Source organism: Octopus sinensis, linkage group LG1, assembly GCF_006345805.1.
Source record: "Octopus sinensis linkage group LG1, ASM634580v1, whole genome shotgun sequence".
NCBI classification, from domain to species: Eukaryota; Metazoa; Mollusca; class Cephalopoda; order Octopoda; family Octopodidae; genus Octopus; species Octopus sinensis.
In genome coordinates this window covers 41,562,836-41,578,307 of record NC_042997.1, presented here as the reverse complement: position 1 = coordinate 41,578,307, position 15,472 = coordinate 41,562,836, and the positions used below count along the sequence as shown (strand labels likewise).

Genomic DNA, 15,472 nt, shown 5'->3' with positions numbered 1-15,472 from the left:
CATTTGATTTGCGCTCTTGCTTTCACAAATTTTACAACTCTCTCATTTCTGGTAGTGTAGGCTATACATTTCTCATTGGGTTTAAACCCTTTTAAAGTTGGGGGGTGACGTTTGTTAAAATGCTGTCCTACAAACGTAGTACCAGCGGGATGGGATTGGAGAATTTTTTAAAATTGTTGTTCGTCTGCATTTTTCTTTTTTGTGAGGGATGGGGAGTCAGGGGTGTTAGATTTTTTCCTTTTGTTAGACACATTCGTAAATTCCATTTCTTCTTCTTGCACATTTATTTTTGTTATATTATTTTCTTCCTCCTTTCCTTTCTCATTTTCTTTTCCGTTCTTTTCTTCCTCCCCTTTTTCGAGTTCGGTTTGTTTTTCCTTTTTTTCCTTGTTTTCGTTAGTTGTTACTGTGTTGTCCACTTTGTTGCTCTCTGTGTTTTTCACAGCGTTTTGAGGCGGGGGGCACTGACCGTATTATTTTTTTCTTTGTACATACGGAGCGAACATGGCCCTTTTGCCCGCACTTAAAACATCTGGGCCTGGGTCCTTCTACCGAAACTCGTATGGTATGCCCCTCCCCCACGAGGACTCTATCTGGTAAGCTTTCCAGCGTCGCATTTTCTGCTTGGATAATCATTTCCAGCTGTTGGCCTTTCCAATGTTTTGCTATTTTTTTCTCATGCTCAAAACTGTTAATTTTGATTCTACATCAAATATGACCGCTGTTGCCGCCCACATCACATCGTAGCCCCTTGGTATGTCCCCCAGTGTCACTTTTGCTGTTCTACACCCCAAATACAAGGGTAGTAGTATAATATGCTCGTTTTTTAACGTTTGCGTTGAAATTTGCCTTGCTTCGTCAGCCGACTCAAAGTGCGCTTCTATTGTGACGCTTCTCGCACCTCGGCTGACATGACGAACTTTGCTCCATATTGGTGCCATACATTTCTCGACCATTTCATTTTTCACGTCGGTCATTCGTTTCTCTTTTATATTATACACCTTATAAATGACCATCTTTTCACGTATTGCCTGTATAGTCTCAGAGGGCGGTATCAATCGTGTTCCTTCACCACTTTTTTGTACATACTTTCTGAACTTAAAGAGTTTTTCCATAGATACTTCCATTTCTTCCACTTCGCCACCTACGGCGTCCGAAAAACTAGGTTTTGCCTGTGTCTCCTTTTGTTTGATGACAGTTGTACCTTCTCCCATTTCGGGAAAGTCTTTTTTGGAATTTAAGTCTAGTTCCATATTAGACAACGAAAAACTTGTCAGAAATGACAAGGGAATTTTTAAAAATAACCTATACAGGTTAAGAGTTCACACAAAAAAAAAAAAACACACAGAAATTTTCTACCCCGAAGAGCGAAAATTACTGGGTCAAAAACAGTTCAAAAATTATTATGCGTGTAACACACAGCAAAGGAGACAAACGGAATCGAACTCACACAACGATTTGCAGCAACAGAGAAATGTTTGATGTACTCCGAGGAAAAATAAAAAAAAAACCGGTCCGCTGTTTATTTCTTTATTACCCACGAGGGGCCACACAGAGGGGACACTACAAACATTGGGGACATAGAACATCAGTTTCTGCCAACTCGCCGCAATCGTTAGTTAAATAATTAGCTTCTGGTAAATAATTAGCGAGAGAGAAATTTTAAGGTAAATCTGAAAATATGATTTATTTGGAAAAGAAAAAGAGAGGAAGAGGGAAAGGGTAAGATATAAGGAGGTGGGGGAGGAGAGAAAAAAGAAAGAAAAGGAACGAGAGAGAAAGAAAACCTAAGGAAGAGGAGGGATATATTAATGTATTAGGTGGCAGAGGAGAGAGAGAGAGAGAGTGTGTGTGTGTGTGTGTGTGTGAGAGAGAGAGAGAGAAAGGAGAGAGAAAGAAAGGAAAAAGAGAGATAGGGAAATCTAGGGGAGGGGGAGGGAAACAGTAATGTGTGGGGTGCTGAGAGGGAAAGAAAAAGGAGAGAAAACCTAAGGAAGGGGAGGGATATATTAATATATGAGGTAGCAGAGAGAGTGTGTGAGTGAGTGCGTGAGAGAGAGATAGAGAGAGGGGGAACTGATATATATACGTTTAGGAAGTGAGGGAGAGGATGAGGTGAACGATATAGTAAGGCAGGCGGGGTGGTTAAAAATGAATATATAATGAGGTGCTGAGAGAAAGGAGACAAAGAGGGAGAAGTGGGTGGATATGTTTTGAGGGCGGGAGAAAGAAAACGCTATTTGTGTTTAATAAGAAAGAGAGCAGGGGAGTTAAGACAGAAAGCAAGGGAGGGGGGAAGCATTGGGTAATTTATGATGAGGTGAGAGACGGAGGAGACGAGGAAGAGACAGAGAGACATAAAAAGAGGGAGAGAGCGCGAGAGAATAATAAATATATTTACCAATAGAGGAAGAGTATGAGTTAATAAAGGAAGCAAAAATGGGCGGAGACACGTATACGATGTAGTGGGAGGCGTCAACGTTGAATCGGTAAGAATAATAACTCTTATTAGATCCTTTTTACTTTAAATTTTATTATTTTCTTTTATGCGAAATAAAATCTGTTTTACTGCGCAGTTTGTGAAGATTTCCAAATATAATTTAATGCAAATAATAGATCGAAGTGTTTATAATATATTATCAATAAATATCGAACACTTCTCTTCATCACTAATTCGTTTTTCGTTTGACATCTAAAAATTTCGCTTTTTTAATATTACGATTCTTACCCCTTAGCTTCACTCCTCCCTGCAATCGTCACACAGCCTCGATTGTGGTTGCACCTGCTAGAAGCAACAGCCAAATCTCACATGATAAAGTATGAAACGTTTTTATCATTTTTTTTCTTATTTTCTTGAAAATAAATTTATTTTCTATTTTCTGAATGGCATTTGGTCAGAAAACCCCAAAGATAAGCCAGTGCCTGAGCAATACAAAGAGGGGAGGGCAAGAATATGCAAGGCTAGTACAGTTTAGTGCAGCCGTGCACCGGTTGTCGTCATATTTTAAGCTGCAAAAATGTGAGAGTCAAATACGAGAGGAAAGGGATCGGACCGGAAGTGATGTGAATGGAACAGGAAAGAAGTGAATGCCATGGAATAGGAAAAAAGTGAACTAAATCCTAAAATTTGCGAATATATTTAGGTAATAGGAAAAAAAAATATGTTTAATTTAAAATGTAATTTCCATTTTTAAAAGAAAGAAAATTTTGGAATACATGTTTCTTATAGTTGAACGTCCGCGTGTATTTATGGAGAGAAGAGATCGGTTTGTTCCTGCTGTAGGCGAGAGTTTGTTTATTTTAATTTGGCTGACATCCATCTCGATAATGTCTTGTTTTACGTATCCAAGTGTTGAAAGCACGAATCCCGATAAAACCACTTACAAAATAAAATAAAATCGATTTTCTGTCCCAACTGAAATATGCATGCCAGGTGATCGTCCTGTTTTCTGGAAGATTTATGTTGCTGAAGAAAATATGCACCAGAACAATGAAGAAATCGTCTCTAAACGGAAAGTGAAGATTTTTCTTATAAATATCCAAAGGAAGCTTGAAGTTGACAGCTTCCATATCTACAGCCACAATGGTCTTCCTTGACCAGATACAAGAATTGTTGAAGTAGCTAATATTCCAATTGGGCTTAGAGAAGAAACCATTTTTAAGGCAAAAATATGTATTAATAAACTTCTACCAACTTTAGACATTGAACAACGACTAGATTTTGATAAAGCTATCAGGTCCATAAATAGTAAAAGAAGGAAAACTTCTGTTCTTAAATGCAAATGGTGGCACAGGGAAAACCTATGTGATCAACATCATACTTGATAGTCGCTACTGCCACGTCTGCTATTGCAACCACTTTGCTTCTGAAAGGGAGAGTTCTTCATTCTATGTCTAGGATTTCTCTCAGTGAGACAACAAAATCAACATTAAGACTCACAAAGAGTGATGCCACAAGAGAATTTGTGCCTCAATCTGGTCTCTTAGTTATCGATGGGACCAGGATGGTGCCTAAGCATCTCTGTGAGTGCTTTGAAACGGGATTGCATGATGTGTGAGACTGTAACAAACCTGTTTGTGAATTTACTATATTACTGTCTGGTGATAGAAAACAAATTCTTGCAGTTATGTCATCTTGGAAGATTATAATTTGTTGATGCAGATCTTTTCTTGAGGATTGAGTAGAAATAGTGAAGATAGGAACTAATCTAAGACTCCTTACAAAAGGTCATTCTGATGAAAAAGAGTCTGTTAATCACCATTTTGATGCTGGAAATGGTGATATTTCTGTCGAACAAAGTCTAGGTGCATCCAAAATCAACCTGCTTTACAACTTTGGCCTGTCAAGTTTATGTGATGTTGTCTTGCAAATAATTTCACAGACCCCATGTGTCTTGCAAACAGACCCATTATTACTCCAACAAATGAAATATCACAATTTGTAAATGAATTCATGTTGACCAGGATCCCTGGTGAGGTAAAGATATGCAGAAGCTCAGATACAGTTGATAATGAAGCTCTGTACCTAATCAAATTCATCAACGAACTCCTACCATCAGGGTTTCCATGGACATATCCTCACACTAAAGACAAGAGGCTGCATTAGGCTTTTGAAGAATTTAGATGCTAAACAAGACCATTGCAATGACACAGGCTACGTTATTATCTGCTTCCAAGATCTTATTATTGATGCTGGGGTTGCTTGTGGTTCTTTTGCAGGATCAATCTCAGGGATTCCAAATGGGTCTCAATGAATTGAGTTCCCATTCATAGTTACCATACAAACATTTTCCTGTGGAACCACTCTTTGCCTTGACATGCAACAAGGCACAGGGACAGACATTTAAACAAATTGGAATATATCTTCCAACACAATTCTTCTCACGTGACCAGCTGTAAGTTTCAATTTACTAGAGTTTGGATGAAGCCTTATGGTAAATTATTGGCTGAGAGAAACAGAAACCGTATTTTACTAACAATCGAGTAAACTAAGAAGTTCTACTTGACAGCAAAATATGCATTTTAAGTAAGTTTCACAAAATTGAATTTCATTTTTTTTTCTTGAAACTTCCACAGAGTTTTAAAACTGTTTATGTAACAATGGAAGTGTTTAGGGAGAGGCCGGGGCTTACAACAACAGCAACAACAAATGACATTTCAAAGTTTATCGTTATTTCCAAAGTTAATCTCCAACAAAAAGGGATCCAAACAAAGATCTGCTATAATTAGTACCCGAATCCTACTCCATTCAAAATTTATCATCTTAAAGACAAGGTGGTTCTGGGTTCTCTATACTTGGGAAAAAACATGGCGGTGGTGTTGAGTGTCTGGTTCGAAATAGCTCAAAATAACTTTACTATTTCTCTAAACGTAGCGAACATTACAACTTTCAAAGTTACACATAATTCTCGCAACTGGAAATAAATTGGAGACGGTTTCATTTTAAGCATGGAAAGACTTTGTAGGCAAGATGTGACTTTGCAGTTAAAAAATTTGCTTCGCAACCAAGTGGTTTCTAGTTCAATCTCAGTACATGGTATATTAGGCAAGTGTTTTTCAGTGTTTAGTACTATACCCTTGGATGGACCAATTCTGGAAAGAATGGAAGCCCGTTGTGTAGTTGTGTGTGTGATTGTGTTCGTGTTTGACGTTGTCTCGCATCACCGTGTGAAGACCGGTGTTAGTTTGTTTACTCCGTCGCAACTCGTCGCTTCCGTAAAAGGAACTGATAGACTTATAAGCGTTGATCTGATTAAGGAAACTATTTAAGGAGGTGCCCCAGTATGACCGAGCCAAATGAATGCAATATGTAAAAGAATATACGAACACAATTTTGTTTTCATAAATATTTCGAAAATTGTAAATATTTTAAAGAAGCATCGAAATTAGTTTCAAATCTGCTTTTTTCCTTCTCATTAATCTCATCTTTTGTATTTTTAATTATTTCCTTTCTTTTCTTCTTTATGTAAAAATATTCTGTTAGATAAAAATTCTCATTAATCCTCACATTACATTGAATGGCTATTTTCTTAATTAAGCCTTTGCAGGTTTATCTTTGGAGTTTTCTGACCAAATGCCAATCAGAAAATAGAAAAATTATAAACAAGTTTTACACATTATCATTTCTTATATGAGATTTGGCTGTGATTTGTAGCTGGTCTCTCGACTATAGAGGTTGTGTGACGATTGCGGGTTCTAGATTGTGAAGTTCTAGTTTAAGAAGCAGAAGTGTAAAAATGTGAAATTGTTAGATGTCAAACGAAAAACAAACCAGTGATGTGGAAGATGTTGGAGTTGAAACTAAAAAGGGCTCTAATAAGAGTAATTATCCTTACTTTCTTTCTCTCCTTCCATCTTGCTATATAATTCAGTATGACTCTCGCACCCAGCTTTCATTATTACCTCATACCCTTCCTCTATTAGTAAATATATTTATCGTTCGGCTTCTCTTTCTCTTCTGCGCACTCTCCCCCTCTAACTATCTCAGTCTCTGCCTCTGTCTCTCCTTCTATCTCTCCCCCTCTCTCTCTCTCCCTTCATGTTGGTCACTCCCTACAATACCTGTTACAGTAGCCTTCCCCTCTCCTACTTTCTGTTTTAACTCCTCCTCTGCCTACGTTTCGATACACATATTTACTATCGATTTCTCTCTCTCTCTCTCTCTCTCTCTCTTTCTCTCTCACTTTCTCTCTCACTTTCTCTTTCACTCTCTCTTTCTCTCTCGCTTTCTCTGTCTCTCTGTCTCTCTCTCTTTCTCTCTCTCTCATAATTACTCCAAAAGAGATTATGACGTCACAATTCCGAGAAATATGATCTGAATACTATAATCACTTCAATTCGACTTTCTTCACAATTGGTGTCATATCGATCAAAGGATGATATCTTTACATATAAAAGTGAGGTTGTGTGCTGACTGTCTCCTACGATTTAGATTCCTAACTACTCCCACATTTTGCGGTGCAGTTTAACCAAAACCGGGTATCTTATAGTCGTGATTCATATCGAGCCCTTCTGGGTATTAGCGCGCGTCTACGATGAGTCTACAATTTAAAAAAAAATTACCATCAATTTTTCCCATTTTTAATGCATTTTTGGCATATATAAGGGAAGTAACTCTCTAAAAATTTATTAAATCTCAGAACGTAAAAAGCTACAGTAACACCCCACCTTATTGAGATGGCTATTATACTTTACATCTCTAAAAATGCTTATATAGTTATTTCCCTTACAAACCCGAGCAATGCCGGGCGATACTGCTAGTCTATAATAACTATCGATCTATTTAATTCGTATCTTAATTTCCAGCAATGTCTTCATAAATTTCCCAGTATATTGATTTCTTCTTTCTGAAGCTGTCTTTTCTTTCTTTGTTCTTTCAGTTCTCTTCTTCCTTTCTTAAGCTCATTCATTCATTCTTTCTTTCCTTCGTTTGTTTGACTTAGCGATTATTTATTGATCTTTTGATTTAAACATATTTGTCACATTTTAGCTTACTGTTAACAGTATCATTGAATCCCTTTGTCTCTCTCTCACTCTCTCTCTCTCTTACTCTAATACACACACACACACACACACACATGTATATATATATATATATATATATATATATATATATATATATATATAAATGAAATAAGTAACAATGATGTTCAGGGATTAGTGCACTACGGCTGTTTCAAGCAGCCACATTTAATCAACCAAATGCATACATTATCTCAATTTGAAATACACCGCCTTCCTTGGAGGCATAAAGCCATATAAGTTTTCAACAGACAGGATACTCCATTACAATATTTGAAGCAAAATTGTAAGTGGATGCAGAATAGTAACTGCATTAGGTTTATTGATTGTAATAAGGTGAAAGATAAATGCAGCTATATTACCATCCCCTCACCCCCATTGTTATTCTCTTCTGCCACTCCAAATTATAGTATGTTCTCCCTAAGTTCATTCTGCTAGAGTAATAGCAACAAGCATGTAATTCTTTTATTCTCTATTTCTGATGAAAAATTTGTTAAAAAATTTATAATGGTGTATCCAGTATCTTTAAAGCTGTATGGTCTTATGAATCCAGGGAAGGCGGTGTATTGCAAATTGATGTAATGTTTGCATTGATCGATTAAATGGCGCCGCCTGAAACGGCCGTAATGCACTAATACTTGGGCATCCTTGTTACCTATTTGCTTTTTATTCACCTGATTTCGAGCTGTGCGGATTATACCTGAGTGACTCGCTGTCTCCTAATTAGTGCCTAATTCCAATGCACAAATAAATTGTTTATAGTGATCAAATGTTCGTCTTACCGCACATTAGTTCTCTCTCTCTCCATCAAATCGACGTTGTCTGAACGGGTGGACGGTGTATCACGTGTCAGGTGTCGGAATGGTACCAGAGCAACACGAGATGAAATGTTTTGCGCAAGAATACAACGCACCACCCAGTCTAGGGACTAATACCACGATCCGGCGAGTGAGAGGACGACAACCTAACCACTAAGCCACGTTCCATCTTTACACATGTGCGCGCACACACACACACACACATATGTATATATAAAATATATACGCATACATTTATACCAGCCTCCCTTCTCCTACATTGTTAGGTGTTGAGAATTATCTCCCATCATTTGTGATTTCGCTGGTCCTGGGCCTAAGTCCAGCTCTTGATAAACATTCACGGCTGCAAATATCCACTTGTGCTCTCTTTTCTTACAGCATTCTTAAAATCAGTATGAAAAATCCGTGTATTTCCAAAAATACTTACTCCTTTCCTTATATATTTTTTCAGTTTATGGCGATGATAATTATTGATTTCACAATTAACATCTCATATTTCTCGTGCCTTCAAAGAAATCTTTACGCAGTTCTTATCCTTGTTTATGGAAAGTGCCACAAGTATAAACGAAGAGTACAATTTAACATATAGCATCTGTTTAGGGATTCTCTGATCATTAATATGAAGAAGATGTCCAGTTCACCGTAATTGGTGATGGTATATCATCATTATTCTCTGTGCTTTTTTAATTTGACAAATCCAACGTCTCTTCTCTGGGCAACATATTTTCCTTTTGATGCTTTTAAAATATGAAAATTTCTTTGACAGTCATTGACCAGAACAAGACAAAGATCTCAGTCAGTAAAGGAATTTGTCTAGGGGGGGTCATCAAAGTTTGAAGTTACTCTTTTTAGTTTTATAAAGTCACTAAAAGTCTTACGTTTTCTCACTTTATAAAAAACTCGCACTTTTATAAATCAGTTTATTAGCTGTACATTAAATGTTAAATTAAATTTGCTCCAGCTGGTCAATATAAACAGTAACCTACTGCTTTGAACAACTTTACTATTTTGCTGTGTATTATTTACTCACATATAATGTATGAATATTTCAACCCCAGCTATTCAAGCAAAAATCAGAAGCATAAATTCTCATTGTATTTAGAATAATTTTGTTTTAAAACGAAACATTTTTAATAATAATTTTCTGAATGAAGTCCTTTTTTTATCTATTTCAAATACCTTTTTTTATTTAATTTCCATATTTGTCCCCTTCAATCAGAAAAGAATCCAGTAAGGCGTGGATAATACTTATTAGTCTTCCTTTCCCCTTCGACAAAAGTCTGCTCGGTAGAGCTTCCTGTCACATCTTATAATGTACATAAAGGTTTCATGTATTTTACCTATTTAATCTTGGTCTCTGCTGTAAGAAATTGAAATTTAATTTCAAATTAAAATAACTTGTAATAACAGTGGAGTAGTATGAAGGTAAATATTGTAGGGAAAAATTGTACTCTACCTTTAGCTGAATTTATTTAAGAGGAGTTATTTGAAATCACATGGAATTATAATAACCAATGTTGCACCATTATTTTATTCTGACAGGATTTTTCAGAACAATTATTAAATACATAAATTGCTGATTTGCTTTTATAATGTACAATCGGTGAGTTTTGTTTTTTACTGAGAAAAATTGCAGTAATTAGTAAATAACGATGATCCTGAAGTAAGAATATAAAAAAATAAATTGTATATTGCACTCAAAACCCCCTGAAATTTTATTCAACCACTTTGGAGAGTCCTGTCTTAAACCACAAAAGGACAAGGTGAGATATCCTTAGATACATCATATATTATATAGAAAGAAATACTATCTCTGTAGGATATATAAAGGGAAAAAGACATCTATATATATACCAGGCATTCTATTCTAAACTAAAAATGAAGGTAGATAACTATCAATATTGCAGAAGATATTAAAGCTGTCTATATAACCATGGGGTGTTAAGGAGGGGATTAGATATACAACAACAACAACAACAATAAATGAACATTTCAAAGTTTATCTTTATTTCAGAAGTTAATCTTTAAGAAGAAAGGAGCCAAACCAGTAAGTTTATGTTATGTGGTAGATAGATCTGCTAGAATTAGTACCTAAATCCTCCCCAATTCACAATTATCACTTTAAAGAAGGACAGATAGGACACGTGATTCTGGGCTCTCTACATTAAGGGTAAAGCCAGGAGGGCTCTGGCTAGAAGACATTTGATTATAGGTCTCGGTTTGGTCACGATTGACCTCGGATTAGACAATTACATCATTTACACAAAATTTTACATCGTCTGAGGTAGACATTCGAGTGCATCGAAACACTTACATTTCTCAAGAGCTTTTCTGAGTGTTCTGTGTGTTCGTGTCTCTGGATCACAATGTGTAAACCATCTCCACAGCATCTGGAAGCTCTGTTCAACGGTGTCAAAGGGATTGTCATTTTTGATGATTTCCAATCGAACAGTTTTAATTCCTAATTCTCTTCCTGCAAAACATACAACAGTTAGAAATAACTGCAACAACATTAACAATATTATAAAAGATGTTTACTGTAGTTTGTTATAAACCCAACAAAGGCATTATGTCCATAGAGGAATGAGTAGTAGTTAAGAAACATAAAATATATAAGACATCGTTCTCTATTTCTAAGAACGCTGATTAAATAATAACAAAGAGGTTGAAGTATAGGATGAAAATTGTGAAGATTTTAAAGAGAATTAATTGTAAATTACATCTGAGAATATGGTAAAGAGATGGCAGGAGAAGTGTTTGTGGGGGCAAAAGTATATGAGAACCTAGAAAATCAACATAGACGACCAACAGTCAAACCATTTGATCTATCTGTCCATTTCCACTGCTCAATATTCCTGGGAGGGTTTTGGGGTAGAGGCCTCCTCCATAGGGTCCCATCAGATGCAACCATCGTTAGACGTTTTGGTTGGTTTCCTTAGCGTAAACAACTAAGACTATGAATATGATCTAAACATTTCGTTTTTGGTCTACCCCTAGTTCTTCTACTCCATTGGTTTTGTTTTGAGAATCGGTCCTTTAATTTGTTCCTGCGACATTCCGATCATATGTCCGTAGTACCAGAGATGTGAACACGAAGAGACTCCCATATTTCTGAACTATACATTCTATTGAGTAATTGAGTAAAGACCCATAAATGGAATCTCATTCTGACTGTTTGATAACATCCTATGATCAATGACTAAAGCATATCACGATTTAGAAATATCTTGATTGATTTTCTGGATTGAACTCTCAGAAAACACTAGGTACACCTGGACCAATTAAAATACAAATAGACAAGATACAAGAATGATCTCAACGTATTATATTTTGTCCATCTGTTTGGCTTTCACTTTTCAATTCCTTCAATTTTTTTCCGATTGATTTCAAATTTCATGTATTGATGTAGAGTTGTATGCTAATTATGGAAATGGAAATCACTTTCCCCATAATTTAATAAATCTACAAATTTTGTATTGTACTTTAGTCACTCGAAATCCACAAATGTATTGGCACCCGTTTCCATGGTATCAAGCTAAGGTGTTGTGTAGCCTCCTTACTCGTCTGTTACCTTGTATTCTTGCTTTTACACGTCTGTTGTTGTCACTCTGAAACCTTCCCTTCTATAGTTGACTCGTGTTTCTGCGAGTTTATTTGGCACAGGGATTACGAAAATTGGCAGGAATTCTGGTTTTATTATCCCCACATAATCCCAAATAACTTTCTGTATTTTTGGGGATTTTCAGAAACTTATTACAAATTTGTGTTCTACATATGGGAATTATAAAATTATGAAGTAAAAATCTGTGTGAGTTAATGGCGATTTAGCTGTTGTTTTTAGTACATCTCCTGACCACCTGACATCTTCCTCGTTTCCTTGCTACTATGACATGTATTGATGTTTTTCAATATTTTTCCTCCTATAAACTCATTAAATGGAATGATCATGCAGTCAAGGGTGGTCTGTTGCTGGGATTTAGGCAAACAATTCGGACAAACTCTGTATTTCAAACTCTGATTTGAAAAACAAAAAATTGAAAAAGAGTATAAATTTTAGGATGTATGAAGGTAAGGGATTAATAAATGCTTTGAAATAAGTTTGCTTAATCATAGGAATTCCCGTGAGTAGGACTCAAATTTGCAAACATTTTCTCAAAACTCCAAAAAAAAAAAAAAAACTATATACGTTCAAATGGGGTGCTTAAATCAGAATTTTCTTTTACAAACTCCTAAACTGCATCGCAAACTTTCGTTATTTTTTCGTAATTCAACATTCCCATTTAGTTTATATGGTTTTTTTCTCGTTTTTGTAATTTTTCGCATGCCTGTTATGATATTTCACATAAGTTAATTGATTAAAACTTATTAAAACTTCCGTCGTTGAATTTTTTGTCGCCGTAATGTCATCATCTTTTGTCGCTGTTTTGCGATCCCGCTCAAAATGCTTGCTTCCAAATCCTATTTTCTCATTGGGTAAAAATGATCAAAATTTAATCTGCTAACATTTTAAGAATTTTTTCTGGAACAAGTGAATAACATCAGGTTCAGTATGTATGTATGTATGTATGTATGTATGTTGTATGTATGTATGTATGTATGTATGTATGTATGTATGTATGTATGTATGTATGTATGTATGCATGCATGTATGTATATATATATATATATATATATATAACACACATATATATATACATATGTATTTATATATATATATATATATGTATATATATATATACATATGTATTTATATATATATATATATATATATATATTATATATATATATATATATATATATAGTTTTCCTTGATTTTCAAATTTCAAAAGTTAAAGCAAAAAAAAAAGGAAGAAATGATCCGCATTTCTTTCACGGTGTCAATGCCATGATTTAGAGAGAAATCAATAATGGATAAAGCTAGAAATGAGAAGAGTTTTAGTTAGTAGGAAAGAAGGCAGGACTCACCAACCTCTACGTTATTCACCTACATACAATAAGCCACTATATGTGGGTGATGCCTGGTACACTACTAGATGGACACTGGACAGTGGAGAGGCTACATGTCACACAATATACACAGAAAGCTGTGAGAAAGGACCATTTAATGATGCCGTCCTGTACTCTCAAATATGTCCCCTATCTATTATTATCAAAACTGCTGACCTCGGTGGATATTTTCTGAGTCACTTTAAAGAATCACTTTAAAGCTAACCTTTCAATTGGATAGAAGGAATGGGATCTTTTTTTCAGTCTGAAACTTATATAAATCAATTAGGTGCTGTTATTTTATACTCACCGACTTGTTGCCATTTTCCTCCTAAATTTTGTGCGACATCTTGGAGAAACTTTTCATCTAACACTGGAGACTCTGAAATAAATATTCCGAAATTAGATACTTAAAGTTAATTTTCTTTATTAATGATCTATATTTATTATTGTGAGAAAATCCTATCATAATTGGTCAACTGGTGACCACTATGGTTTCGGTCAGCATTATACTTTCCACGGAGGCCTCATATAATAGCTCAATACTTAGGCCCACATCAAAATACACTAACCTTTCTAAATTTCCTATCTCTATTACGGTTTCTTAAATAGTGTAATAATGTTACTATTGTCTCAATTTAATTATCACAGTAATTTTTTAGTTTTGTATTTCTTCCATTACATCTGTGCGAAATCTATGACATGGCATTGGCCTCTCGTGTCTAGACTTCACTAACCAACACTCTTCTCATTTGCTTAATTCCAATATTAAACCAGTTTGCCATCAAACATGCAGCCACAAACACATGACACCTCACACCAAGTAGAATAGACATGCATTTGCTAACGTTGCTGCTGGTAATCTTTAACTAACATCATGGTTCACCATCTGATTCAGGAAATATTTGAAGACTCCTTCTTAAAGCAACTTTTTTTTAAAGCAGAGAAATGATTAGTTCTACACAGGTGGAACACAAACTGTCACATCACTGTACACCGGAATGTTATGTAACTCAAGAAATGTTTGCAAATATTTGAACGTCATACATTCTCCATCATAAGGGCATTTTGTTCATGTGGGTAATGGTTAGATTCTGCACAGGGGGCGAAAAAGCATGATATCTCTCACACATTATTATGTGAAAATATTTGAAAAGTATTCGAGGAAGTACCTGAGAAAAACCGAAATTTTGCAATATTATTTTATTCACTTAGCTTTACACGTTTACACTTTTACAGCCATCGGTCCAGAAGCTTTAATATGATGCTGTAATATTATACTCACCAACTGGCTGTGATTTAGAGGATGTAGGCTCTGACACCGTCGTGAACTTCCCACGCGTTGGAGCCTCTGAAAAAAATATGTTCAAGTTTCAGGCATTAAAGTTTCGTTATGGTTTTCGTCTCATCTTCTGCCTAATTCAAATGTCAACCAAGTTGCGCATCGAATATCCAACCCCAAACACGAAACACCACTTCAGGATATATATATATATATATATATATATATACAGCTGGTCTCTTTGTTATTGGTTACTACTAGTAATCTTTAATCTTAATTACCCACATCACAGTTCTCCAGAAAGTAATCAGGTGTGGGGAAATATTTGAAAATATTTCAATGTCATTCATCCTCCTGAATAAAGCAGGTCGAACAGAAAGTGACATCAGGTCTAACAGGAAGTGATATCTCGTGTCCTAAATTAACACACTACATTCACACAAAACCTCATTAACGACATAAAACTTGTCGTCCACACATTATTGCTGTGAAAATATTTGAAACGGTTCAGAAAGCTGATATACTCAGGAATACTAATCTATACATCAAACAAAGTTTCCCACCCTTTTGATGTCCCCTCTCTCATGTTGGTCCCTAAGCCCTCAGTTGAGATTTTCTTATTGAGTCTCCTATTTTATAAAGGCTCACTCTGATATTCATATAAATGCAGTTATTTTTAATTTTCAGCTTCCGAAGATATTGATAAATCATTAATCACTCTAATCACACACAAAATGTCAGAATTTACTGATAGAACCTTGGTGATTTATTGATATTTAATCACCATTTATAATTCAGTATTCTTTATTATTTTTATGTTGCAGAAAGTAACCATCTTAAAGTGTGACAAGTCTTCTAATTGGAC

At 35.4% G+C, this 15,472-nt stretch overlaps 1 protein-coding gene across 1 annotated transcript in view; it reads right to left on the bottom strand.

Moving 5' to 3' along the window:
• Positions 1-10,403: 10,403 nt before the first annotated feature.
• LOC115209123 (E3 ubiquitin-protein ligase MIB1-like) overlaps positions 10,404-15,472 on the bottom strand; it is a 22,579-nt gene continuing 17,510 nt past the window's right edge. The window contains exons 7-9 of the mRNA XM_036503906.1: positions 14,611-14,676; positions 13,636-13,707; positions 10,404-10,812 (exon numbers count right to left, since the gene is read on the bottom strand). Of these exons, the coding sequence (XP_036359799.1) occupies positions 10,610-10,812; positions 13,636-13,707; positions 14,611-14,676 (341 nt within the window). The 3' untranslated portion in view covers positions 10,404-10,609. The remainder of the gene's footprint in view (positions 10,813-13,635; positions 13,708-14,610; positions 14,677-15,472) is intronic.